Here is a 23933-nt window from a genome sequence, read left to right as displayed (position 1 = left end):
TGGTGCCAGGCCTGTTTTCACATTAGTACACATCTATAGCCCTGGTGTGTCACAGAGTTCATCATAGAATTGGCAGGCCTGCCCTTTCACACATTGTCCTTCCTCTCCTTCTGTGGTTTGTTTGCCACGGCCTCCCCGTCTCTTTGCCTCCATTTTGGCCTGAATCTGTTACATTATTGAGGCTGCCCATGCTTGAGTACCTCTCCACTGAATGTCTCCCCTGTTGCTGCCCAGGTCTATCCTGCCTCAGACTGAGAATGTAGTCCTTCCTCTTCAGTGTCAGGGGACCTGCTGCTGCCCACTCCTGTCACTCGTCCCTTTTGTCTGCCTGCCACCTGCATGGCCCCCTCCTGACTTCTTGTCTGTCTGATGTCCTGTTTCATGTCCCCTCTGTCTTCCATGCAAATAGATTTTGGCTCTAGTATCCTTGCCTGCCAGTCATTGTGGAAGGTTTATTGCATACATCTGAACCCGGGCCTCATTTTGGGTCTCAGTGGATAGAGGCTTTAACAGAACAAGGCACAGTGCCCTAGCCATGAGAGGCTTACCATCGAGTGAACCAGGTGGGGGTTAACTTCATAATCACTCGTATATGTGTCAAGTTACCACTGATGAGTAATAAAAAGGAAGGAAGCCTATGTTATGACAGCCTTCAGTAGGGGATTAAGCCAGGGAAGTCTCCTCTGCCACAGGAATACTGGGCTGAAATACACATGACTTATCTGGGCAAAGAAGGTTGGGGGAAGCCAAGGAAGCAGCATGTGTAAATATCCTGTGATGGGGCAGTGTAGACATGTTAGGGTCTGAAAGGCCAGCCAGAAGGCCAAGGAGTAGGAGGAGAAGGAGGCACTTGGGGGGCCATGACTATTAGAGAGGGCAGGGCCTCAGGAGCTTAGTTACATACCCAGCCTTTGTCCTGTGATACTTGGGCAGCCCTGAGGAGTTCTAATGGGGGAGGGAGCTCAGTGGAAATTTTGTTTGTTCTTCAAGCTGGGGAACTATTGGTCATCTCTGCCTCCATTCTTGACTTTAGTCTTTCTGTCCTAAGCACAAGGGGACATTCAAAGGTGAGAAACAGCTTTTACATCTGTCTAGAGAGACAGGTGGACCAATGATGTTATATATTCTTTCATTTGTTTAACACATAATAGAGGGTCATTATTTTAATATACTTTTTGTTTAAAACATTTATTGAGGGATCCCTGGGTGGCGCAGCGGTTTGGCGCCTGCCTTTGGCCCAGGGCGCGATCCTGGAGACCCGGGATCGAATCCCACGTCGGGCTCCCGGTGCATGGAGCCTGCTTCTCCCTCTGCCTGTGTCTCTGCCTCTCTCTTTCTCTCTGTGTGATTATCATAAATTAAAAAAGAAACATTTATTGAGTAACAAGTATAGAACTAGGTAGCTAATACAGCACTAAACAAAGTTCCTTATCTTCATTTGGGTTACTTTACTGTGGATATATATATTACATGTTAAAGGAAATAAAGTAAAAATTGAAAAAGAAACTAAACTCACTGGTATAACTATCTATGCCAGCCTAAATTTGGGGCAGGCATAATTTGTGATATGTTAACTGAATTTCAGAAGGACATTAAAAGCCTAATTCCCCTCCAGCCCCTTAAATTACATCACTCCTCTAAACATCTAGAGCAGTAATACATTTGTATAATGCCTAAGGTCATAAACACAAGGTACCCCTTTTGTTACTTTTGTAACATAAAAGGGTGGAGGGCATCTATAGATAAATTGACTTGTATTTGCTATGTGTGATTTGTGGCCACTGTCTTCTTACATTTTTTGCAGACTAAGACCCCAGCAATAGGAAATGGTCAGGTTAACTTAACTTTATCTTCTTCTTGGAATAGTATTGGCTCCAAGTGAGCCTTAACAAACAAAAACAGAAATTATCAAGTGCATTTGGAGAACAGACATTTTTTTATAAGACATGCCTCAAGCACTGGTGATGTTAGTTTCCCTGCCAGCATTGACCGTTTTTTCTCACTGTATCCATTTCCTAATTCTGCAGTTAAATGTTGTCTTAAGATCCAGAACTGCTGTCTTATTTTCTTTGCATAGTGAGTATCTGGCTATAGGGATTGACTCTGTTTCATCTTTCTTCCTGTTCACACCTGTCTCCTCTTGGTCTGGTAGTCTGCTTCTTTCCAGGCTTCCTCAGCTGAAGAAGTCCCATATCCAGGGTGCTTTGAGCCACTTTCTCTCTCAACATGGCATTTTCACTGGAACATAGAGAAACTTTTGTCTAATTTTTACTCTCTGGCTGTTAATGAAATAGGAGTCTCTGATACATTGTTTTTTTAAAGTAAGCTCTATGCCCAATGTGGGGCTTGAACTCATGACCCCAGGTCCAGTTGCATGCTCTTTTGACTGAGCCAGCCAGGCACTCCTCTCGTACATTTTTATGGCATAAGTGTTTCTTCCCTTTTAATATTTAAAATCTAAGTGGCCCAAAGAGGGATTTTTCTATTCGAGTTGTTAAGAGCCCCAGTAAATAAGCTGTTATAATGGCATGAAACATGACTACCTAACACCTGTTTGTTTCTACTGTTTGCCGTTCACTTACATACCAGGTGGCACAGCTAACACTCCTCCTTTCTTCTGGTGGAAGTAACATCACCAAATTCTCATGTATTTGGAGCCTGGAATATGTGCTTCTATTCTAGCAAAAGAAAGAAGGTCACACTCCTATGATTTATAGCTCATCAAGTGGTGAGCAGCCTTCAACAATGCTAGTGGTCCAGATTGTTTTTTTGGTTTTTTGTTGTTGTTTCTGAATGGGTAATGGTGTTTTTGGGTATATTACAGAGAAACAGTTATTTCTGAGATTCCTCAGTTTTTGTATTTTTTTGGTCTTTAGACACATTCCTTAACTCAGCGGAGGGCTGTCCAGGGTAGAAGAAAACGATTTGATGTGTTATTAGCCGAGCACAAAAACAAAACCAGGGAAAAGGAATCGATTCGCCATCCGGACTCTCAGCAACCAACGCAGCCTCTCAGGGACCCGCAGCCCGCCCCTCCTAGACCTTCACAGGAGCCACACCAAAACTCTCACGGAGTGATTCCTTCTGAATCAAAGCCTTTCGTAGCTAGTAAACCTAAACCTCACACCCCCAGTCTTCCAAGGTAAGACAAATCCTCCAACTCTCTCCCCCTTCCGAGAACAGACTTGCAGATGCTGTAAAACCCCAGTGTAGTCATGATGTCAAGGAATGTACATCAGGCTCACTCTAAGAAGATGAGAGACTTTTCTAATTGGGTTTTAATTTAAAGAAAAAAAAAATGCTGAGTTTATCAGTAAGTTTCAAACAGGGCTCTTGGCCAAATGCCAGCAGCAGAATGAAGCAAGAATGATCTGCTCCACCCCTGCTCAGCGTTAAGGGTCTCTTAACCCCATTGAGCAGGGCTGAGACTCGGGTCCTGACTGCAGGTTAGTGACTGGAACATCTCACACAGCTTTGGCAGCAGTTTCCCATTCACTTGTCTCACTTCTTGCAAAACACAGCAGTGGGAGTCCTTGCTGGGAATAGGCATTCAGCCTGAGTTTTTACAGCATCCATTTATCAACCTGTTTTTTTCATTCATTCATTTGAGACCTGGGCCTAAGCATGTATTAGGCATCTTAGCTATTTAGTGAGTGATGGATATCAGGGTGTTTTATGAGAATTTACATTCCTCGGAGATCGTGAAGGTGGACTTGAAAATGTGTGTGTTTGTGCTTGTATATTTAACCAAGTTGAAGTAAAGGACTTTGTCCCCAATTTCTAGAGAGAAGGGAAAGAGAAAGCTATAGAGAATGAAGGCCTTCCCTGTTGGCCACTGGCAGCGAGGGCTTCTGCTTAGGAACGTGCCAATGCTTGGTTGCCATGCCTCACCTTTCCCCTCACGTGCCTGCTCCTTGCCATGGCTGCCTGAGGGGTAGAAGTGGCTGCTCATGGAACTCCAATTGTGTGTGGTAGAGCCCATCCCAACAAGAGCTCTCTGGTTTGTGAGGAGCACAGTGGTTTGTGAGCCGCAATTGGAGGCGGCTCCCGAGAATGGCCAAGCCCAGGCTGTCAGTTTCTTGGCAAGTCCTTTCTTCAGCCATCTTCTCATTGAAATTTTTCCATCTGTAAAAAAGTAAGCTTAATTGTAGAATCACCAGGCATTTATATATGTGGGAAACATACAGTACTGCCCCTGACTAGTAGGCTGTAGATAAGCCACCTGCAGTGGCCATGCTGCCTCCTCCTTTTATCACCTCCTGTCCCTTTCAGGTTTAGAGCACATTGCCAGTTGTCTTATTTATTGCCTTAGTAACCCAAGTCCAGGTAGAATTTGAAGAGGAGTCAAAGAAAGAACGGTCTTAAGTTCCACTTCTATTTCCTCTTCTTCGGGGAGAATAGGAAGAGGCCCCGAGCCACTCAATTGTCTCTAGAAAGGAGAACCATTTACAAGTTACTTTTGGATAAATCTGGCAGACGGCTTCATGTGACATCGTGCGGTTCAGGAGAGTGGATTCTTCACTCCCAGGCCACCTGATCAGCATCTGTTGAGCCAGTGCTAGTGGGGGACCCCAGGCCTCCCTAGGTGATCTCGGACACGTTGTTGTATCTGGGTTAAGGCGGCTGATTCCCAGATGTGTGATCTGATCGGTGCTGCACTTTCTACTCACCAAGGCCTCCAGGCTGCCCTGCTCAGCAAGGTGGGAGTGCCCCCATTGACCCTCCTCCAGTCCATGAATCTCCACACCCTCCCCTGCCTGCCACTGAGCCAGCTTCTCGGTTATCCAGTGAGGAGGGAGAAGGCGATGACAAAGAAGAGTCTGTTGAAAAACTGGACTGTCATTATTCAGGTCATCATCCTCAGCCAGCATCTGTAAGTTCCACATGCACCCCCGTATTGACCCTCCCCACGCAGCAGGGACAGGGCACTGCAGGGGGGCGTGCCAGGGACCTTGGCATGCCCGCACGTGTGGGAGACGCGATCAAGGTGTGAGAGCAGCTCAGAACAGGGTGCCCCGGAGGTGGCATGCACTCTCTCCTGGGACACCTCGTGCTTTTCCCTTTCTCTTCCATGAAACTCAGGGCCAGGCATCTTCACTCTCATGCTTCACAGCCTGCGATAACTCAGAGTCAGCTCTTTCATGGTTAGCTCCTTTCCTAAAGGAGAGAGAACCCTCATCGCTTGTGCCACAGTCAGAGTTAGCAAGCATGTGCAATTGTGCTCTCTCTTGCAGTTTTGCACATTCGGGAGCCGGCAGATTGGAAGAGGCTATTACGTGTTTGACTCCAGGTGGAACCGGCTTCGCTGCGCCCTCAACCTCATGGTGGAGAAGCATCTGAACGCGCAGCTGTGGAAGTGAGTGCCTGTCACACCACCTCTGGGGTAGGGATTGGAGACTGACTTTACCTGGTGCTGCATCCTCTGTTTCTTAGGGGACTAGTTTAATGAAGATAAGCTTATCTAAAGATTTATTTATTTGTTTGTTTATTTTAGAGACAGCAAGTGGGCCATGGGAAGGGCAGAGGTAGAGAGAGAGAGAGAGCGCGCGAGAGAAGCTTAAGCTGGCATTCTGAGGAGTGTAGAGCCAGACTCTGGGCTCAATCCCACAACCCTGAGATCTTCTCAGAGCCTTTAAGGGGGTATATTGTCCACTGTAACTCTCAAAGCAGGGGCTATCATATATAATGTGGAACATCTCCCAGGTTCCTTTGACCCAGGAACCTCTTTCAGGGGAGCATCGTGGGGAACTAATGTTTGGTGGAACCTACTTTGGGAAATCTTGAGTTTTGCTAATGGAAGGGGGCTATCCAGTCATCCATATGTCACTCCATATTCTCCATTTGGGCATCATTTACTAGTGACTTCCTGAGTGGACTCTGCCAGTATATCCATTTGCCTTGCTGCCTTGGTTTCCTCATAAAAGTCAGGAAGCTAGCTGGTCAGGGGCCTCAGATAGTCCACTGTCTGAACCAGCTTCATGATCATCAATAGGACTTGCATTTGTTCTCTTAGAAAAATCAAACCCAGAGCAATGCTGTTCTGCTTTTCTGTTTCACATTTCTTCCTGGTTTTTACTAGATAAGAGACTCCTCTTCCCTCTTTATGAAGACACATTGTCTTTGCTCAGAAAAATGAGTCTAGGCACTGGTTTGTTGGGATTCTAGGGGGTCCCTCCACATCAGAACCCTCCCAAATAGTTGAAATCTCAGCTTCTTATTCTTTAGACTACCTGTTAGGACTTGAAGAGTTCATTGAGCTCCCTGAGCTGTGCGTTTAGTGTACTCCTAAGAGTTTAGAAGGAGGAAATCATGCCTTTGTGTTAACTTGAACTTTGGTTTTAAAAAAAGTCACTACAGTGGAGACAGACATTTTGCTCAGTGATGAGCTGGCACACAGGCCTGGGGCAGACAGGAGCTTGGAGAAAGGTGCTGGGAGTCAGACTGACCAACAGAGGCCAGCTTCTCATGTAGCCCCTGAGATTTTCTGAAAGGAGCTCAGCACTTCTCAGCTCAAGAATGGTCATCAGGTGGCATCTTTGATGTACTCAGGGAAACTCCCACCATGGTCCAGGTCCCGTCCTACTGGCTCAGCCAAAAGTCTTCCCTTCCAGGAGATCCCCCAGTATGGGTGGCAGGCTTCTCAGTCCCTTACCTTTCAATTGTGGTTAATGTGGGGATAAATGGAAATGGGATTTGAATATGGCCATGAAATAAGTCATCTTCAGTGTATGGAGTCGGAGTCTGAACAGTGGTGAAATTAAACCAGCACTTTGTCCGGAGTATGGCCATGACCCAAGAGGCCGATCTGAGCTCCTGTGGTTTCTGTCAACTGCTAGTCCGCTATTGATTGGGGACTGCTATTCCACATCCCCTAAGGAAGGGATGGGATCCTTAGCAAAGGGTTTTTCTTTGGTGGGGGTGAGGGATGGGATGGGGGGCATTGGTACATAATTTTTTAGATCGGTAATAAATTCACTTGGGTAAAAAAAGAAAACTGAATGTAATTTTTTACATTCATAAAATTATACTTTCATTCATAAAGTATATACTTTACATTCATAAAGTATACAGTCCAAAGTTGTAGTGCCCCTGGTCCCTACATTCCTGTTTCCCTTCCCACCCTCACAGCATTTTTGTGAATTGCGTGTATATCTTTGCACAGTTCATTTATACAGACATGGGTCAGTATGCTACATTTTCTTTGTCTTGTTTTTATACGAAAGGTAATGAGTGAATTAAAAGACTTTTTTTTTTTTTTTTAATACCAAGAAGCAATATATTGTGCAGATAGATCCGCATCTCTCCCTCTATGGAAGCTTTTCATTTTCCTGTGATTTAGTTCAGCACCTTTAGGTTTCGTCTCCCTGAGCCACCTGGTGGCCGCAAGCAGCCACTGCACCCAGTGAGCAGGAGCGGTACTACACCCCTGCATGCACCTTGCCAGAGGGCCAGTGCCCACGAGAGCATGGGGATCTTGTTGAGATAGAGATTCTGATGAAGTAGGTCTGGGTGGGGTGCAGGAACTCCTCATTTCTCATGAGCCTTTCTGATAACTTCCATGTTTGTCCTCTGTGATAGGTATGGAATAGAGCCCAACTTCTCAGTATTTGCTTCATGTTGGAATCTCCCGGAGAGATTGAGAAACTTCTCATGTCTGGACCCTGCCCCACAGGGATTTGGGTGTGGTCAGTGTGGATGTATTGGTCTCTAGGGCCAGGACTCCACTCGTGAATGGGGCGGTTACAGCTGGTACAAATGCAGTAAATAGTTCCTTTTTATTAATAGCTGTAGGCCTTAGAGAGCATTTGGAAGGCCCTTCGGCAGCAGTTTAGGACACCTCTCATTTGGAGGATGAGGAGCTGGAGCTCCGGCTAGTGCAGTGCGTGGACCTGCCAGAGCTGCCCCATAAAGTCAGGAGCAGGCTGGTATCCACACTTGCCTTCCATTCGGGCCATTTTCTGTGTTGTTACCTTGGTGTTAATTCTGCCATAGTGGTTTTTGAAATTGTGGTTTGTCCTATTTTAAAATCAGAGCAATAAAAGGGGACCTCCCTGATTTGCCATTTGAATAACCCTCTTATCCTCAGATGGGTACTTAGCCCAGACTTTATTTAACCAAATACATTGTTCCAACACTGTGACTGGAAGCCCCCTGAGATGTGATTCAAGCCCATAGGTAGGACCTAGCAGTTGCTATTAAATTGCTGTGCCCTTCCTTTCTCCTCACTTATTCATGAATTCTTTCAACATCTGTGTGCCTTCTGAACTCCTGACACTGTGCTGGGCACTGGGGCTACAGTTATAAATACGCTGTGGACTGCTCTGTCTGTGGAGAAGTTAGACAGGGATCTGCAGTCACATATGGAAACTGCCTTGAGTGCCCCCAAGTCTGGGAACAGGCAGTGTGCGTCTGTAGAAAACTGAGCAAGTCAGGATGGTCAGGACAGATTTTCTAAGGAAGTGGTGATGGGCTGAAACTGAAGGGTGAGCAGAATTTGGAGGCAGAGTGCTGTAGGCAGAAAATGGACAGTGCCTCACATCCAGGCCTGTTTTGCAACGTAAGAAAGGTCAGTGGGTAGAATCAGGGATCTGGGGTGGGGGTGGATGGGAAGAGGCAGTGTGAGGTTGGGCACCAGAAGTGAGTGAGGTACACAGTGCTTTACAGACCATTATTCTGAGAGCCCCCAGCAGGCAGTAAGGAATTTGAAGGAGAGAAATGGTAGGATTGGCTGTACATTTCAGATTGATCTTTCTGACAGGGGTGTGCTACTCCGTGCCAGAAGGGAAGGGCACATCCAGCTGACGGTTTCTGTGAGTGGATGTGGTGATTATTACTCACTGCCCTCTCATTTGTAGGAAAATCCCACCCGTGCCCAGCACCACCCCACCTGTCTCCACACGTGTTCCTCACCGGACAAACTCTGTGCCGACATCACAATGTGGGGTCAGCTATCTGGCAGCAGCCACTGTGTCTACATCCCCAGTCCTGCTCTCGTCCACCTGCATCTCCCCAAATAGCAAATCGGTACCAGCTCATGGAACCACACTAAATGCACAGCCCGCCACCTCTGGGGCAATGGATCCTGTGTGCAGTATGCAATCCAGACAAGTGTCCTCTTCATCCTCGTCTCCCTCCACACCCTCTGGCCTTTCCTCAGTGCCCTCCTCCCCTATGTCCAGGAAACCTCAGAAGTTGAAATCCAGCAAGTCTTTAAGGCCCAAGGAGTCTTCTGGTAACAGCACTAACTGTCACAACGCCAGTAGCAGTACCAGCGGCGGCTCAGGAAAGAAACGCAAAAACAGCTCCCCATTGTTAGTTCACTCTTCCTCCTCCTCCTCCTCCTCCTCGTCTTCTTCTCATTCCATGGAGTCTTTTAGGAAAAACTGTATGGCACACTCTGTGCCTCCCTACCCCTCAACGGTAACATCTTCCCATGGCATGGGCCTCAACTGTGTGGTAAATAAGGCGAACTCTGTGAGCGTCCGGCACGACCAGTCAGGGAGGGGGCCCCCAGGTGGGAGCCCCGCTGAGTCCATCAAGAGGATGAGTGTGATGGTGAACAGTGGCGACTCCACACTCTCCCTCGGCCCATTCATCCACCAGTCCAGTGAGCTGTCCGTCAACTCCCACACCAATTACTCACACTCTCACACTCCTCTAGACAGACTCATAGGAAAGAAAAGGAAGTGCTCGCCTGGCTCAAGCAGCATCAACAACAGCAGCAACAAACCCACAAAGGTTGCCAAATTGCCAGCCATGAACAACGTGCACATGAAACACACAGGCGCCAGCCCAGGGGCGCAGGGACTGACGCACAGTCCCCTTCTCCATCAGGTAGGAAATGGACTGTGAGCCCTGTGGGTGTGCCTGTGTCCTCTCCCACAAGCCCTTCCACCAACTCAGAGATCGGTGTGGTGTGGTTGGTCTGTTTGCTGTAAGCACATGTCCAGCTTCACAGTCTCTTTTCACAAAGGAGGGGTTCATGGCCATATGAAGGTGAAACAGTGTGTCTCTGCCAGAATTTCTTATGACCTGGGAGGTGCTCCTGGGTTAGGAAATCACGATGTACATTTCAGTAGCCAAAGCTGCTGAAGCCATCCTACGTGATGGCGGGGTCCCCTGCATAGCCAGTGAGTGCAGTCCCAGGGAAGCACGTGTGTCCCATGACACCATTTGGGGAGGATGCAGGCTGTGTGTTCCGAGAGAGTGGCTCTCTCGTTTGTTCCTCTGAAGAACGCTGGCCTGCAAGCACACTGATCTAGAAAGGGATGCTTTAAATTTTAAGAAAGAAAGACCTTTTAATAATTTTCCCATCAGAGGATTTCAGATTTTCTGGTTAACTTTCTCCTTATCTTTTCTCCCAGTTTTCTGAGGAGGCAGGGGAGCAGCAGTGAGTGGGCAGAGACGAAGACTAAAACCTCCTTGAAGTTAGGAGAGTAGAAATGTGGATGCAGGCCCATTTATAGAGCAGTGGCTAACTGGGTGTCAGGTTCCTAATGATCCGTGTCTTTGTGTCTTGCCCTCTGTGTTCCCCCCTCTTCCACCTGTTACATTGTCCCCGACCCCTCTTCTGGAGCTGCTTCCTCCATTCTGAGTCCCAGTTCATCTCTCATCTTGTCCCTTCACTCATCAGCGTATCTCCTGTGCTTACTTGTGTGCCGGGATTTCAGCAGCACCCTCCAGAGCCCAGATTTACAGGGTGAGGCTGTTCTGTCCTATTTTATTCCTTACCTCCAGAACTTAATTCAATTGGCAGGTTGGGACTTTGTCAGAAAATACCAGGATAGAGTTCCCTCCACTATCTGTGTGAATTAATTTTTTTTTTAAGATTTTATTTATTTATGATAGACATAGAGAGAGGCAGAGACACAGGCAGAGGGAGAAGCAGGCTCCATGCCGGGAGCCCGATGTGGGATTCGATCCCGGGTCTCCAGAATCGCGCCCTGGGCCAAAGGCAGGCGCTAAACCACGGAGCCACCCAGGGATCCCCCCTGTGTGAACTAATTAATGCCCAGTGCCAAAGGGGTGGGGAAAGAATTATCCATGAATTTAAATAGCAACTTTTAAAATTCCTCTCTTTGAGCCTCAAGTATGTAGGAGCCATTTGTATGTTGCTTGGCTCCTTGGGTGAGGGGTCCCTGGATATAGGAAAATTAGCTTTTACCTCTTGGTTTGTAGTTATTCGTTATAGTTTATCAGCATAAAAATACAGTTCAAATACTGCAGGAAGTGGTATAGCCATCCTTTAAAAACTTCCTTCTGAGTGTAGCTTCCTTCTGAGTGTAGCTTCCTGAACCTGCAGGAGGCATGTTCCATTGTGCTGTGATGCCCAACACATTCTCTGCCTGGGTGTATCCATGCCTACAAGTGACAGGAGAGGAGAGGAAGAGGCTGGTGGGTGCAGCAGAGATAAACTGCTTGTGGAAAATGAGGGAGTGGGAGCCCATTTCCGCAGAGCAGGTGCTCCCAGAAACTTGTTACCAGTTTGAAACTGCAGATCTGGACTTGCATGAGAAATTTGGTCATTTTTAAAAGTTATGTAGTATTTTGTTCTGGAATATGGTACAGTCCACACACCTTTGGACCAGGTATGGCTCTTGAGCTACCAGTTTGCCACCTCTGATAGCCACCAGCGAGGAGGGCTCTGCCCCACTAAGACAGTCTTGAGTTTGGGTTCTTAAAATTAGTTTTTTTTTTTAAAAAAATTTATTTATTTATTCATAGAAATGCAGAGAGAGAGAGAGAGAGGCAGAGACACAGGCAGAGGGAGAAGCAGGCTCCATGCAGGGAGCCCAACATGGGACTCGATCCCGGGTCTCCAGGACCACGCCCTGGGCTACAGGCGGCGCTAAACCGCTGTGCCACGGGGGCTGCCCTTAAAATTAGTTTTAACTTAAGTGTGTGTTTCAGAAAGATTTCCTCTGTGCAGTAGAAAACCTTTTTATTCTGCATAAATTTTTGGTGGGGGGTCCATGGCTGGAGATTGGAAGATCGGTGAGCCCCTAAAAACGCTGGATATTTTCAATATTTGTGTTCATTTATATGCAGGAGGGATCCTATAGCTTTCATCAGAGTCTCCAAGCATGATTCCAAAATGCTTGAGAGAGTGCTGTTCCTGGAAAAGTAGGAGCCTCAATTCCCTGTATCTTATGGAGTGGATTTTAAGATTTAATTAATCTATTTTTCAGAAAGAGAGGGAGGAGCAGAGGGAAAGGGATAGAGAGCATCTCTCAAACAGACCTCATGCTGTGCATGGAGCCCAGTGCAGGGCTCTGTCTCACAACCTTAGGTCATGCCCTGAGCCAGAACCAAGAATCAGACACTGAACTGGCTGTGCCACCCGGGTGCCCCTGGTGGAGCTGATTTTAAAACAGAGATAACTGCGCTGGTAGAGGCTCCCTAAACCTGGGAACGTGGCGGGCTGTCCTGGGAAGCCTGGCCGATGGAACTTGGCAGCTTTGCCCCTCCACTCTCACCTCCCCCGGCTGGTCTGCTCATGGCCTCTGCCGCCAAGGGCTCAGATAGCTCACTGTGGTCACTGGGGGCCTGAGTTCCCCTGCCCTGGGCACGGGCGCTGCCTTGGGTGTGAGCACCCCAAATAACCTTGTTCAGTTCTCACCTGACAATCTGGAAGACCTTTAAGGAAAGGAAATCAGCAAATAAAACCACAAGGCAAACATCAGAGCCTTCTCGCTAAGCTAGCAACCTGGCCTGCATCTTTTCTAGACAGTTTCCTAAAAGTCAGACTTTTAGAATGATTGTGCGCAAGGGCAGTGAAGGCTAAGGCGGAATGCCGTAGCTGAGAGCTCCTGGCCCCGGAGAGCGGAGCGGTCTTCGGCACGCTCAATGGTGTTGGGCGTTGGGGCGGTGCCGCGTACAACTGCTTACTTACCTTTTCATTGTTTCCCTACCCCCTCTTTTTTGAAAGCCAAAGGCACGTCCCTGACAGCTGAAAATAGCGCGGGGAGGAATAATCTGGACACTTTTGACGACAAGTTACACCTCCACTCAGCACTATGGACTCCACGATGCCTTTGAGTCTGTTTTCCCAACCTCCTGTGGGCCTCGAGGGTAGAAATCTGCCGGGCTGTTGTTGTAACGAGGATTTCCCTGAAGCTATGTCTGTAGCAGTGAGTACTTGTAAAGGACACTGGATCAAGTTCAGCCACCGAATTGCTTTTATCAGTGTTAAAGTGGTCTGGACTGCTTGCTACCAATCTGTGAGAAGTTGTTGCTTTGATTTTTAACTTGTAGTAAATTATGGAGCCACTCTTTGAGTAGATTGGCTGGGCGAAAGAATGTCTTGGCAAGAGCATTACTGTAGACTTTTCTCCCTCCTCCCCCTTCCCGTCCCAGTTCTTACCTTACACTGTCTTCTGTAGGTCACCCTCCAGCAATTAGGTACCCCATCTGGAGACACCTTCCAGAGGAGAGCAGAGCTGCACCATGAGCAACCCTCCAGAGAAGCAATGAGTTGTTAGGTTTTTAGAGCAATATTCTGGGAATGGAATATGGATGGTAGCACGAGGCACCATGACAAAATAGCCTGTATTTTTCCCCAGCCTTTTGCAAGTAATTTGGGGCAAGACGGTGTCAAAAGTTTCTAACTTACAAACTGGTTTAAAACCATTGATGCCCAGAGAGCAAGTATACCACATTTTAGAGGCTTACTTTTCATGGTACAAAAGCAATTCTGTGTGATTTTTTTTTTTTTTAAGAAAATGCAAATGCAAACTAGTTTTGATAACGGAAAGCCAAATTTTAGTTGGAGGAAGGGAGGTGGATAAAATCAGTATGGGGGAAATGTTTTTCCACAATTTCCAAAGAGATGGAATTTTTTATCCTTTAAGTTTTCGTGTTACACATTACACAGTACGGCAGATTGGCTTGGTTGCCCTGCCCAGTCTCCTCTATTTTTAAAAAAATGCCTTTGTAAAGTGAAGTTATTAGGATGCAGCAGAAACTGTCATTCACTAAGTCATTAAGATACTTCATGTTTCCAGGGCACTGTGTGCATTACCCTCAGTTTCTGTGGCTACCGTCCTGGGACTCAGTGTACACTTCTGCTTTCAGCACTCCCCGTATCGTGTGTGTGTGTGTGTGCACTCCTCTTCCTCTCCATACGTTCATTTGGATGCCGCTGGGTGGGGAGTTTAGGCACCCAGGGAGGGGAGGAGGCAAACATGATGTGATGCAGATGTTTCCCCAACAAACCCTCCTTTCTGGGGATTAATACCAGCCATTTTTCTGAGAGAGTTTTGGAGTCCCTCGAAGTTATTTATTTATTATTATTATTATTATTATTTGAATACCCCATCCCAAAAGAAAGAGCTTACTGTGTTAAAACATCATTGCTTGAGAAGGTATCATTGAATTTGGGGGATGAGCTGGGGCATTTTAACTGGTGATTCCATGATCATAGCTCCTGAAATAAGAACCCAGGCACTTTTACTTAGAAGAACACACAAAGTTGCTGAACATCACAGGGTAAATTTCCCCAGGCTCCGATCATTGCTCTGGGCAGGGCCTGGACCGAGCCAATGAGTGCATCCTTTTTTTCCCTACAATTCTTGGGTTACAAACTTTAGTTTCAGGGAATTTCAAGTCAACAAGTAGAATGAATAAATACTTGGTTACCAGCCTAATAATGTGAATTGCTACAGAATTATTCTTATTATGTAAGGCAACAAAAACTTTATGCAGATACTTTAGATATAAATTGTTGTAAAATATTGATTTTTTTTAAAGGAAGGGGAGAAGTGTATCTTGTTCACTTATTATGCAATCAGTAAATATTTTTTAAAAATGATACTATAGGAGAGCTTAGTAAGGAGAACGCATGGATGGGCCAGTTTGGTGTAGTTAAGGAGAAATCAGCGTGGTTGTTCCATCCCAGTGGAGGGAGAGAAGGAAGTAAGAGGGAATCAGAACGTACTTTGTTGATTCCTTGGTGACAAGTGCAATGGGGTTTGGGTAGAATTTATTTTCAGAGCCAAGGGGACTTGATGGATATAAAGTTGCTTTTAGCGATGGAATTTATAGACAGATCATGTTGTTCCGAAAGATGTGAATAGGATCCACGATAGCACGTTGATTCAGAATTATGTAGATATTTAGATAAGCGAGTGTTGATCATTTGATTTCTTAGACTGAGGTTTTAATTGAATTTCACTATGTCTCCCGGGAGAACACAGGTCATCGGGACTAGGAAATTAGCCATTTTGGATTCTGCTTGCCACAAACAGACCTATTCTAAACAGTGCTATTGAATTTTAGACTGTTCAAATATTTTATTTTCTCCTACAACTACTTTTTATTATAATGAACAATTAAGACCATTTAAAACACGGGAGTACAAGTATTTTTTTGAATTAAATTAACTTGCGAAAACCAAATTTGCAGTGGTTGGGTTGTTTCTAGACAGACTTTGGTATCAATTTAAAACCAAGATAATTTTTATATTCTTTCCAATAGAATTTCATGACAACTCCTGCAGTTTTCTTAACCTACAAAAAAAAAAAAAAAAAGTGCTGCATTGATGAACAAAGAATTCTACAAAACCTACTTTTGTATCTTTATTTTGGAATTTCTTGTTCTATTATAAATATGGAAGTATCCCTATTTCAGAAGACATATTTTGTTAAAAATGAATTGTACATATTTAAATATGTATTTTTGCACAGGTCTTTTTTTCTGATATCCTGTTTTGGTACAATTGAGATCATCTAGTATTTATTTATTAATTAATAAAAGTAAATACCTTTTTATAATTTGAAGTGGTTCACTGCCAAGCCAATAGTTCTAGAACCTGCCTCCTTTACAGTTTAAGGGATGCCTCTGTTCTGTGAAAGTCTTTTTGTCCCTTTTCATGTCTCGGGAGCGGATTCATGCCGATTAAGTGGGCATTGCTTCTCTAGTTGCCTGATTCCCGATAGACTACATGTAACGAAGTGACACACTGCTTTTCTTTTGTTCGTGTTTTATGTGTGAGTGTGAGTGCGCCCGCGTGCCTGTGCGTTTGGATGTGTACACTCTGAGCACATGTGTGTTCATGTGTGATGTGGTTTAAAACTAACGGGAAAAACTGAAAGTGCCTGAACCTAGTTTTAAGCTTCGACAGATTCTTTAAAAAGACTTGAATGTTCAGTTCAACTTTTGGAGTTTGCTTTTTCCACCTAAATATTGTTTCTAAAATCTTAGTGGAGGAGTTGAAAACCACCAATGCTGGTAATTTTATGAGGTGTTTTAAAATTAAGGCCTTTTGGTTCACAGTAATTGAACTGGTGACGGATTGCCTGGTGGCACCAAGGGTTACAAATCTTTTTTGTCAGCCAGCAACTTACACAATATGTCCGTTTTGTTATTCCCTCATGAAATACAGAGTTTAAATAGAATATTTAAAAGATTTTATATTCCAAAAATATAATACAAAGTACCTCTGAGAACATTGAAAAATGTATAATTTGAAAAATGTAACTTATTAAAGGCAGCTGTCTTCCTGCAAGAGTTCTGTTGCCAAGGAATTTCTTACTATCTCATTCTGTCCGGGGCGGGGGGGTAGGGGACTTTGGAAAATGATTGTTAAAGTTTCGTTGTTTAGCAGAAAAATAATCATTTTTACATTTTGTGCAAAACATTCTACATTTTCAGATCATTTAAATGAGCACTACATACTGTCAGTGTGAATGTAGGGCCTTGAAAAGCATTTTGCTGTTTTGTTTTTGTTTTTGTTTTTTTGAGCTTGGTTATAAAAGCAATCTCCTGTGTTAAAATGTGTGAATAGTTTGATAATTTGTACACATAATCAAGAGCATCTCAGCTGGACTTTGTGTTGGCTGCTGTATAGAACATGAACAAATGTCAAGGGATAGAAAATTACTTTGGATATTTAAAAGAGAAGAAATATATAGTCTATTTGTTTTGTAACAAGTTTCTGTAAATAAAATAATTTATACTATTTATAAGAAAAGGTTGTGCTTTGCTTTATGAGAAATTAGTTTGTGGAACAAACATGTTACTAAATGGGCAATAAAATTAGGACTTCTCAATAAATGAGGTTGGCTGCATGAAATATTTTACATGTTTCTGCCTCGTGACACTAAACCCCTTTCAATCTAGTCTGACTTGTCTTCATTTTTGGCATCAGACACCCTTGTGAAGCACCTTTGTTTTCCTTCCCTTCTGTGTAAGCTTAAATACCAGGCTTAAGATATTTCCATTCTTGGACACAGCTTTGCTTTGGATAAATTAAGAACTGGGATGCCTCTGTTAAGGGATGCCTTAACTGGAACTGGGTAAACTGTGAATACTGCTGCATTCTTACCCTGCAGATTTGTCAACAAAAGGGAAGTGATAGATTGAGAAACACGTACTCTCTGTTCTTGCTTATGTGTCAATTTGATGGCATGTGGTCAGTTTTCGTTTTTCTCCAGAGGTAAGTTTTCTAACCGCAGCTGGTCTGATCCCTTCCTGGCTCTTATGTCCTTCTTCCCTCACTGGCAGTGCAAGCACATTTTGGGATTACTCAGAGCACAACATAATCTTTTATCTCTCGAAATTGGGCCACTTTTTCCATTTGCAGATCATTCAAGAAATTAAAAATTATTTTTGTTGCTTCAGATAGTAAGGGAAGCAACTGATGTGTGTTGGAGAAAATGTCCATAGAGTATTTGGAAGAGTCAGTCTGGTTTCAACCCCCACCCTGCGATGCACTTCCCATTCCCTCCTTAGATCCACCAGCTCCCTAAAACCGTTTCTAATAAGCTCCTTTCACCTTAGGAGCCCTTCTGAAACTTCCTGGGAAGAGGTTCACTCGGTTTCTTAACCCTCTTTACCGTCCATTCCCCTTTAGGTAACCTGGCTGTGGACAGCAGGGACTCTCCCGATTCAAGGAAAGGGGCTTGGCAGGAAGGCAGAGTAGGAAGGTCAGTGTCAGCAGAAGGAGCAGACGGGGCATGCACAGCTGGGGAATAATATGGAAGAGAACCATTCTGGGTGAAGCGTCTGGAAAGGAGGGGGCTGAAGGGTTGCATAAGTTGGGACCAGATTGTCAAGGACCTCAGGGGGTCATGGGACCTTCATCCTCAGGAATACACTTTAACCAAATGTAACTGTCAGAGCCCAGAGATTCCCAGGGCCCATTGCAAACATGCTGCAGGTGCCAAAAGTAAAAGCCATTCAGATCTTTCCTGGGGGCCAGAAAAACAAAGCATTTAATCTCTTTTCCTTTTTCATGCACTTTCCTCCCTTTTGCCTAACACCTCATCCTTTATACCTTTCCCTCTTCTTCCTCCTCCCCCTCCCCATCTTAATCAAAAAGATCTCTCCTAAATTAAGCCTACAGTGCTCCTCCTTCTTACCATACTTTCTACTCAGTCCTTTCTTTCTAGTAAGAAACTCTTGCTCCTGTTGGTAATGGGGTTTAATTAAACTTGTCTTTCACTTCGTAAGGCTAAGTGATTCTTGGCACTTCCTCCCCTCTTTTCCACAGCCAAAGCCCAGGGACCAAATGTGGCACTAGCAGAGGTTCTTTTTCAGGAGAGGGTGATACTGAGCCAAAGGAAAAAGTTTTCAGGATGAAGGGGAGAATCAAACACATAATTTAATCCTGTTTTTGTTTTTTTAAATCCCCATCACTTAAGGGCCCTCCAGTAACTACGGAGGACAGCACAGACAGGTGAGAACCTTGGGACAAAGATAAGTTACAGTGCTGTCGTAATAATCCAGGTAAGAGCTACTGAGTTTCCAAACCAAGGCGGTGACTCTGGGGATAAATGGAGAACTGATGGCAGAGATACTTTAAAGGTAGAACCAATAGGTCTTGAGGCCTAATTATGTTGAACGTTAAGGGGAAGGTTGAATCCAAGATAATAAACCAAGCTGGTTGATGAGCCCTATATAGATGATATACGACAAAGGAGAAAAAACCTACAATGATGATCCTGAGAAGCCACTGGGAAACATAAATTTAGTATCCAGTGGCTCTATGTACAGTCTGGATGGAGCTTAAGAGAAAGGTGTGCGCTGTAGAAGGAAGGGTTGTCTTTCATTCTTAGGTGGTAAGGGAGGTCATGGGAGCATGAGCTTACTTAGGGAAAATAGGTAACTATTAGATTTGGCCCATCTAGGGCCAAATTATTAAATTATTAAAATAATGCCCATCTAGTTGGATGCTTAAAATGCTCACTGAAGCATTTCACAGACACGATCTCTCACAGCCCCTACAGGTAGGCATTTGCTATCACAGCCCTGTAGATGGGGAACATCTAAGAAGTGAAGTGTCTTGCCTACGGTTCCACAACTACTGGTAGCATTGCCGGGCTGTGAATTCACGTCAGTCAGATCAGTGGTTCTTCATCTTTTTTTTTTTTTTTCTTTCTTTCACAGATTCTGAGAACTGCATGAAAGGAGTATGGATTCTCTCTGCCAGAGGCACAGACACACCACATTTTATTTTTCATGTCCAGGACGTCACAAACCTAAAGTCCATCCTCCATGGCCCAGGGAAAGAAGAAATCCCAAGATGAAACCCTGGAGAAGCAGCGTATTTTTGGTGAAGAAGATGAGGTTGAAATGAAGACATTTGGCTAGAAGTTTAGACAGTTGACTCCATTGTAATTAACCTTACCAACCCACTCAGGTAATGTTTTTGTTTTTTGTTTTTCCTCCTGCATCTTTCTCCAGGATAATTGAAACAATAGGTATTAGTTGAGTGGAAAAGTTAGAACTTGGGCAGGGAGCTTGCCAAGGAATGAAAACATCTGAGGGTATGGCTAAGTCATTGATGACGGCCTTGATTGGGGAATTCAAGGAATAGGACTGGAAGCTGCCATGTAGTGAATCCTTGCAGATGTTCTCAAGACATTTATTTGTAATTGCCCTCTTGATAAGTCTTAAGTCTTCCTACCAGGTAACTTGTTTGTGATGAGACAAGTTAAGTGATTTAATCCTGGTCACAGAGCTAAGTCCATGTTCAATTCCCTATGGCTGGTAATGGAAGAGAGGCTGATAGAGGTGGACCCGGGTTACGGAGTTATGCTAGTGGCATAGCACTTCTAGGAACAGTTCCGGAAACAGCAGCTGTTCAGAGGTGCTTGGGATTCCTGGGTCCTGGGTGAGACCACAGCAGAGGGTAGAAGTGGTCTGGGGGAAAAGAGCACTGAAGTTCAGGCTAAGAAACTGCGAGGCGAGGGTCTGACTGTGTAGGTTGCCAGTTCCAAAGTAGTTGGGGTTGAGAGGAAAACAGAGCCAGCTGCTGGGTCTGGTGTGAGTAGGATAGAGCAGCTTGGAGGTCTGAGGGCAGTGAACACAGTGAGTTGGTGGTATAGGTGGGTGGTGAGCAGCTTCAAAGAGAAAGCATTTTGAATGAGGGTGGAAAGCCCATGGTCAGGAGAGAGCAGCCGAGTGGGAAACCACAGACTTAGCGTTGGCTCCAAGTTCCTGAGGTCTATATGAATGAAGAGCCTCTAAGCCAGAGGAGGACGTCAAGAAATGCAGAATCCTCAAAACCCAAGTGTTTCATCAGCCTGGACACTGGTGAACCCGAAGGGGGTTGCTAAAGTTGTCAGGACGCCACCTACTGGCGGTCTTGACTACAGTGGTCACTTCCCTGAGGCAGTCTCAGGGTGTAGCAGCTACGCTGAGGCAGATCATTCCTTGGCAGGTTGTCCCTTTTACTTCTCACGACTAGTCTGTACAGGGGAAACTATTGCAAAGTTTTCTGAATGACCAAAGGTAACCCTCCCCCTTGACCGTGTATTTCAAGGTTATGGTGGGCTGGACCAAAGTGCTACGATTCTTAATATCTTTTGTAGGCCTTCAGAAACACAAGAATAATGCAGACCTGTGGTTTTCTACCTTTGAAACCCACGTTACTGCTTAATCAAGGTTTTCACATTTTTTTCCAGACAGAGATTGAACTTTATTCCCCCATTGCCATTGTGGAGGTGGCAGCTTTGCTACAATTTGTAATTTGTACAGCATCAGGAAAGCGGGAGATTGAGTTCCCCTCCTTTCGCTCTCCTAATCATGGGGAAACCTAGTATTCCAATTATCAGCCTATTAATCCTCTTTAGAAGACAGGTTAAAAACACCAAGGATTAATTCAAAGCTACGCAATTTACTAATTATCAGTAACCTGATCAGTTAATACCAGTGCTTGGTCGGATTACTGAAGGACTAAATGTGTTCAATCATAAACCGTGTACACCATGGCGGCACGGGGGTGGTGATGCAGAAACTAGAAGCTCCAATGCCCCTGGTGTCAGCAGGCTGTGTTGCAGCGTTACTGGGAAATGGAGCCCAGAGTCAGCCTAATCTGTCCCTTATTCCACAGAAGCTGGATAGCTGATTTTTAGTTTTCTGATGATGACCAAAAATGAGTGTTTATCTTGAAAACTAACTGGGGGAAGGGAGGGCTTGTAGGCAACCACTATGCAACTTTGTGTCCTTAGGAGGCATCGTTCGCCATCCTGGCTTTGGTTTTTTGAGCTTTTTGATCCCCACCTGTGGGAACCATGGGCCTGGACCTAAAATTTCTGACAAGGCTTTTATCGGGTTTAAAATACTCACCTGTCCATAAGGCAGACAGCATTCCATAATTATGTAATGAACGTGTATTTGTTAAAAACTTGTTTAATCTCCAGATCAAATACAAAAAACCTCAAATTTTCAGCTTATCCTATACAAGCTGGCTGAGGTGGCCCAATTTATTCGTCATGTGACAGGAGCTTTTCTACTAACATTCAGTGTGCTAAGACATACATGCTGTGGTATACTGCTTTCGTGTGTAGTGCTTTAGTAGTCACGAAGGTGAACTAACTGCATAAGCCTCATTTCTCCCAGCATCAGGCAGCAGGTATGGGGAGAGCTGGGACCAAAATTTGGTTTTTCTAGCTTTAGTGTAAGTGCTATGTCCCCCATTCCATATGGCCTCATTTAAAAAGCCTATGTTGGATTCTAACTTTATTTTCACCTCCAAACTGATACTTTGAAGTTAACAGTGTTCCCCTGGGATTTGTGATTACATAGAATAACTTATTAAAATGTGTAACAGACTCCAGTTTTGTATTAAAAACTACATATGCCTAGGATTAAATGTGGAGAGTTGACAGTAGCTATCCATGCCAGGTAGAGCCACAAAGCAAACCACCTTTTTTCAATTTCTGAAAAATCTTCAATTTTTTTGCAGTTAGCTTACATTATTTTTCAGAAAAAGGCAAAAAATAGGACTCCCTCACCTCAAATCCGTAGTTTCCTTTGTATTTTATTCTACTAGATCTTTATCAACTCCTGAGTTTTCAGTTTTCCTATCATGCACTGGGAATGGATAGCACTTGTTTCTTTTAGCTTCTCTTACCTGTCTTCTTCACCTATTAATTTAAGGCAGTTGGGCTGAAGTAGTGAAAGAAAAATAAAATCAAGTACATTTTAAGCAACCCAGGGGAGAGTTTTGAGAATTTCCTGTCTAAACCAAGAGTAAGCCTAAGCCTTGAATGAAAAGCCAGAATTGCTCTGTGACTGCATCGGTCCCAATGGTCTTAGAGGTGGGAGTCCAGGGAAAAGCCTGTTTTAAGAAACTGACATTTCACTCCTACTTTTTTCCCTTTAGTGTGAACTACAATGAGTCAATTTGCTAGGAACAACTCTTGTAATTTTTAAATGGACACAAGGAACACAGAGTTCTTCTCAATGACTTGGATTTAACAAATTGCCTGGATTTTCAGGATCACAAGTCTGTAGAGTCCTTATAGTCACATTTTCTTTAAGAAATTATAGTGGATCATTGTTAAAGTTTTTAATACATAAGCATTTTTGGAAATGCACAAGTGGATATTCCTAAATGCTTAAGGCATATGCAGCACTTTCCGCGCCTGCAGGAAACTGCTCAGTGCACAGCTCCAGGCGCGTTGCTTTCCTTGCCAGGTCATCCCACAGCCCCTCCTGCAGTACCATCCTGAGGATAGTTGAGGTAATCCTGCCAACACGTTGCCATTAAGGGTGTCCTTGGCAATCGTGCTTTGATTTCCTAGCCTTATTTCTAGTCTACGTAGGCTTTTGTCATGAATGAATGTTGAATTGTATCAAATTATTTTCCATGGACTAAGAGGTTTTCTTCTCTGATGTTAACAAATGATTCCAATCAGCATATAACTAAAACACCATGTAAACTAAAAAGAGCATACTTCTCTCCCCTTCCTTCTACAGTAAAAATGCCATTTCCCATTCTAACTCAGCTCCACCAAAACTTCTATGTCAGAGTCAGGATCCAAAAGCCTGGGATCATCCCAGACTTTTTCTCACCCTCTCCCCCATTCTAATCTTGCAGCAAACCCAGCTGCCCCCCGGGTCCATGACACCAGTATCAGGCATCTCCTGCAGTCAGTGACACTTAAAAAGGTAAGTCAAATCAGGCCTTTCCTCTGCTTAAAACCTGCAGTGACTTTCTCTCCTTCTCCCAGATATTCTCCTTCTAAATGTCACCTTAGCAGAGGCCTTCTGTGACAACCCATCACACCCTACTTCACTGTCTCCTTTAATCTGGTTTTAGATTTCTTTTTTCCTAGCACTTATTCCCATTTGACTCACTGAGCTTACACTTAAGAGAAAAACAAGGAACAACTTTGTTTCTCTTACTGTGGTTGGTTGTTGGGGAAAAAAGATCCCACTGCTACTATTGACATAGGTTTTTTTTTTTTTTTTTTTTCGGTAGATTCTGGAATCCAGGGTTATGTGAGCCTCCATTTTATTTGTCCTGTCTGTTGTATACTAAGTGGGAGACACTGTGTTTAGTTATGGACTACTATACTTCTAAAATTCAAGAGACTTGTACCTGTTTTACTGTTCGGATTTGAACCCAGGCACTACAGTCTCTGAGTAAGCCAGAGATGTTCAGATGACATAAAAGTGACATTATTTTAATATTTCTGGACCCC

The 23933-nt window shown here is 44.5% G+C and overlaps 1 protein-coding gene across 9 annotated transcripts in view; it reads left to right on the top strand.

Moving 5' to 3' along the window:
- Window positions 1–17052, top strand: part of ATXN7 (ataxin 7) — a 139717-nt gene extending 122665 nt beyond the window's left edge. For 8 of the 9 annotated variants that reach the window (XM_077858211.1, XM_077858215.1, XM_077858214.1 and 5 more), the window contains 6 exons: window positions 2877–3142; window positions 4675–4873; window positions 5235–5356; window positions 8856–9834; window positions 10634–10699; window positions 12929–17052. In XM_077858211.1, coding sequence (XP_077714337.1) covers window positions 2877–3142; window positions 4675–4873; window positions 5235–5356; window positions 8856–9834; window positions 10634–10699; window positions 12929–12946 — 1650 coding nt within the window. In that variant the 3' untranslated portion in view covers window positions 12947–17052. The remainder of the gene's footprint in view (window positions 1–2876; window positions 3143–4674; window positions 4874–5234; window positions 5357–8855; window positions 9835–10633; window positions 10700–12928) is intronic. The other variant, XM_077858217.1, reaches the window with a different exon arrangement.
- The last annotated feature ends 6881 nt before the right edge of the window (window positions 17053–23933 follow it).

The sequence above is a fragment of the Canis aureus genome, chromosome 19 (genome assembly GCF_053574225.1).
Source record: "Canis aureus isolate CA01 chromosome 19, VMU_Caureus_v.1.0, whole genome shotgun sequence".
NCBI lineage: Eukaryota > Metazoa > Chordata > Mammalia > Carnivora > Canidae > Canis > Canis aureus.
The sequence above is the reverse complement of the archived record's forward strand: the minus strand, read 5'-3'. Positions and strand labels throughout refer to the sequence as shown.